This window comes from Eucalyptus grandis, chromosome 9 (genome assembly GCF_016545825.1).
Source record: "Eucalyptus grandis isolate ANBG69807.140 chromosome 9, ASM1654582v1, whole genome shotgun sequence".
NCBI lineage: Eukaryota > Viridiplantae > Streptophyta > Magnoliopsida > Myrtales > Myrtaceae > Eucalyptus > Eucalyptus grandis.
The window spans coordinates 16,027,670-16,032,068 of record NC_052620.1 but is presented as its reverse complement, the minus strand read 5'-3'; the positions used below and the strand labels follow the sequence as shown (position 1 = coordinate 16,032,068).

The 4,399-nt window shown below is 41.5% G+C and overlaps 1 protein-coding gene across 1 annotated transcript; it reads left to right on the top strand.

Annotated features, from left to right (window-relative positions):
* Positions 1-942: 942 nt before the first annotated feature.
* Positions 943-2,736, top strand: LOC108955336 (jacalin-related lectin 4-like). Its single transcript, XM_018862897.2, has 2 exons — positions 943-1,688; positions 2,255-2,736. The coding sequence occupies exons 1-2, from the start codon at positions 1,152-1,154 to the stop codon at positions 2,570-2,572; spliced, it is 855 nt and encodes a 284-aa protein (XP_018718442.2). The 5' UTR covers positions 943-1,151; the 3' UTR covers positions 2,573-2,736.
* The last annotated feature ends 1,663 nt before the right edge of the window (positions 2,737-4,399 follow it).

Sequence of the window (4,399 nt, the reverse complement as noted above, 5' to 3'; positions counted from 1 at the left end):
TGTTATTTAATATTTAGTTATTATGATATCATTTATCAAATTACAGAACTACGAGAAACTGACAATCATTTGACAACCAAATATTAAAAGGTATCTAGAATTTTTTTCCAATAAGAATATCCTACCCACCCTATGATTTAAGTGGGGAGGCCACCCCGTCCTTTTGGACAAGCACCATCATTTTCCTGTACCACGCCTCTGTGCGGGAATCAGGTGTGCTGGCCGTTCCCCCGTAGAGGGGGACTATGGCCAGTCTAGCAGTGGGGTTAGGAATCCTTTTCAAGGCCCTAACCCATGCCTTTACGGGAGCCAGAACGGGGTCTCCCACCTCAGGGTGGTTCTCCCGCCTATTCCTCCCTTGAGCCTTTTAAGGTCCTGCTCAGGACCAAAACTACAAGTCTACTCTTGCTCATTAAAAAAAAAAAGTAAAGAAGAACTAACCTCTGTAACGATGCATAGACAACGAATCCCCAGTGAGGAAATGGTCTGAGATTAAAAAACAGGGGACATGTCATTTTGTTCTGATTTAAAATAACTGGAGATATCCGCACGCTAAATCAGCAGAAAAACTTAATAACAAACAATGAATTAGTCAAGTTGGCCGTTTTTTACTAATATGTACGCGTAAAATCTTAAATATTATGTCTCTTGGTGCACATATTTACGTTTATTTCTCTTATAGTCTTAACTCCTCTTAACGTCAGGGATGAAAGGAGACTTGTGAACATAATAGTAGAGTACCTTGTCAAGAAAATTCGCGGAACTCGGCCACACTACGGTGTGAAAAGTGCAATTGGAGTGGAATTGTTGGTAGAAGAGTTGATTTCCTTAATTAGCAAGGGCCAAGAGGACAACATGCGTGTCATAGGCCTATGTGGAGGAGAAGCAATAGGTAAGACGATGGCAGCCAGAGTCATCTGCGATCGCATTCGCCGTGATTTTGAGTGTTTCATTTCTCTTGACAAAATCAGAGAAGCAGATCACAATGTTGTGGTTCTATCAGGCCTGCAAAAGAAGCTGCTCCGTGATCTCAAAAGGTGGAAGGATGGAGGACGTATGACGACATTCAGACCAACATCAATAAGATAAAGGATAACATAAGTCATAAAAGGATACTTCTTGTTCTTGATAATGTTACTAGGAAAAACCAGATGGACTACTTTGGGGCCGGAGAGCATGAACTGCTGTGTCCCAAGAGCAGAATCTTGTTCACAAGCAGAGACCAAAACTTGCTGAAAGATCTCAAGGTAGACGACGAGTTTATCGTCAAAGGACTGGGCCCGGATGTAGCGCTTCGGCTCTTTTGTCACCATGCCTTGATGAGAGAAGAACCTCAAGGGGGCTATGAGGATTTGTCCCGAATTCTAGCTCATTATGCAAGAGGTCATCCGTTGTCTCTTAAAAGGTTTGGCTCATTCCCAAACGGCAAGTCCAAACAACAATGGCACCAGATATTGGAGAAGTTAATTAGAAGCGCCTATCTCGATTTGTCCTGTCGTTCCTTCTGGTTCGTTGGGCTATATGAAGGTCAAGGCGGTGATGCTTTTGATGATGGTGCACACACTGGTATGAGGCAAATTAGGCGTTATGGACAGTCAGTCATTGATTCCATCACCATCGATTATGATCAGAACGGGTGTCTAGTGAGATCTGTCCATCATGGTGGACATGTCCATGACAATGAAAGGGTCAGTTTTCTGCCACTCTAATAGACTCATATGTACTTTATTACTCATCGCTTATAAGAAGGTAAATAAAACCAACTACAAGTTTAACATCATTTTCTGTGCGTCGATAATAGAATCTACTGCTAAGTAATTAGATAGAAGAATGTAAGGTAGTCAGGAGATGATGGCCAACATGTGTAAACTTCTACGGAGGTGTTTGTGTGTTACTATTTTGCGTAACTTTGCCATGTATGAAGGTATAAATCCCATCATTCCTTTTTCTTATTTTTTACTTTTATGTATTTACTTCGTCTCCCTTTGCTTTGTTTATGAGACTTTATTGTCTTGCCTTTCATTTGCAGCAAAACCGGATGTGGTAGGTTTGCTCAAGGACCTACTTATAGCAAAAAACACTAAACTCAACTTTCCATCTTTCCTTTTTCTATTAGGGACTAGTACTTAAACCGAATTTGGTCAAGTGATAAAGGAACTATATTGATCCCCAAAAAACGCAAAGGCAACATATATTAGATGTTAGATTGATGTGATGATGTTAACGCTTACAAGAACTTTTGCACTTCTTGCAGCTGGTCATATTGGATCACCCAAGTGAATACCTGATTTCTGTATCAGGCCATATTGATGATAAGGACGGTCATCACGTTGTTCGGTCTCTCAAGATCCACAGCAGCAAGAAGACGTACGGACCATTTGGTTCAGAAAGTGGACAGCCTTTTGATCTCTCACATTCTGGTGGACGGATTATCGGGTTTCATGGAAAATGTAGCAGCCATCTCCATGCAATCGGAGCCCATTTTGGGCCAATTTCTCACGCCGATCCATTCGATGTCGTGGGACCATTTGGTGGTGATGGTGGTCCAGACATTTGGGACGACGGAAAATAAATGGATGTGAGGCAAGTCATCAGAGGCTTCGATTTTGCAATTAAGTCCATCTCTGTCTTATATGATAAACACGGACTTCAAGTTGGCCCGTTCATACATGGCCTAATTGGAGGAGGCAAAACATATGCGATGAGCTATGGAATAAATATCATCAACATTATCTTCAGGATAGAATGCGACTTTGTTGATGTCCTCAATGATGCGATGAGCTATGGAATAAATATCATCAACATTATCTTCAGGATAGAATGTGACTTTGTTGATGTCCTCAATGCTTTATAGTTTCTCGTAAGGTCTATCTCTTCATTGTTAAAGTAGATAGTTGTTCTTGAATTCTTTAATTTTTATCCTTTTTCTTTCCTTGATTAAGCTTAACCATCCAAGTGAGTACTTGACACCTATCTCGGGCTACACTGAAGTTTCTAGACTCACCATTCTTCAGTCAATGACAATTTGTACTAATAGAAGGGATCATGGACCGATCCAAACAGCTAATAAAGGGAAGCATTTTTCATTTCCATACACCCGCAGCAAAATTGTCGGGTTTCATGGGAGTTGCAATGGCCCTCGTCTCAAGTCTATCAGTGCTTTTTATGAGCCGATTCCTCGTACATATCCCATTAAGGTTTTCGGGCCTTTTGGAGGTGAGGGCCGAACTCCTGGGGTTCTGTTGATATAAAGGGGATTGATGTTCACTACGCAGACTTCATCAAGTCCGTTACTTTTGAAGTCGACGATGCCCCCAGTTCCGATCCAAAAACTAATTATGGTGGAAATGGCGGGCATAATACTTTCAAGGTCTTATCTAGACTCTTTTCTTTTCAACAGTATTTTCTTGAATCTATCCAAGCACAAATCGAGCTATACTCTACCAACATGATTCCTTAGAGCAGGTTGGACAGCCATCTAATTCTACCCCAAGATGGCTATGGTAACTCTATCATCTGTTGGGCACTATTATTAGGATGTAACATCAGGTTCGCATTATACTGTGAGAACTGATATGTTGGCTACTGCAAGGCTTGATATATTGGCTGTTGCAGGGCTCGGTATATTGGTTATTGTGGAACCTGGTATACTGGCTGCTGCGAACCTTGATATACTGGCTGCTATGAAGCCTGGTATATTTGAGGAACATTTTAGTTGGCTAGTGGATTGTTTGGTTGTGGATTAGGATGCAAGGGTTGAAACTCTTGATTAAGAATGTGTGGATTAGTGTCTAGGAACATTAGCTGAAAAGGCTGATCCTGCCTCAAATTAAAGGTAATTGTTCTTACCCCCAGCTGTAGCTAACATTGTTCCTTGACGGTTGACAGCTATGTGTGCAAGTGGTGCGAGGGGCACACTAGGCTGTATTGTAGGCATAGCATTAGAGACATTAGTGGCATGGTGGGCATTCTCGTTAAGAGTGAGCAACGCATCTAGACAAAGTTGTTGCCCAACTTTACCATTAGGATCAAAGATGCCTTCAGGATTAGATCTATTAGCCTAAGTTGTCGAAATCGCTTCTCCCCTTTACAAAATCCTTATAGAAGCTAAGGGTGGTACACTCTATCCTGTAGTGCCAAAACGTATCGCAAGAGCTGATGGCAAAGGGGCATACCTTGTTGTTATGGGAACATTCCCAATTTGTGGCTAGGCTGATCCTACTGGAATTCCATGTTGCCCTTGAGTACATCCATGATATGTGTTAATTATCAACAACTTGATGACAACAGTCATTCGTCTCACTATATAATCAATGAATTCATTCTGAATTTCCTCAATGGTCCTTCTCATCGATAAAAGCATGATGAGTGATTTCCACTTATCTTGGGACATATGTGC

Excerpts from the sequence above, each read along its gene's own strand:
- LOC108955336 (XM_018862897.2), top strand. The coding sequence starts at position 1,152 with ATGGACTACTTTGGGGCCGGAGAGCATGAACTGCTGTGTCCCAAGAGC. Across the intron at positions 1,689-2,254 it reads ATGTCCATGACAATGAAAGG|CTGGTCATATTGGATCACCC; the intron begins GTCAGTTTTCTG and ends CACTTCTTGCAG.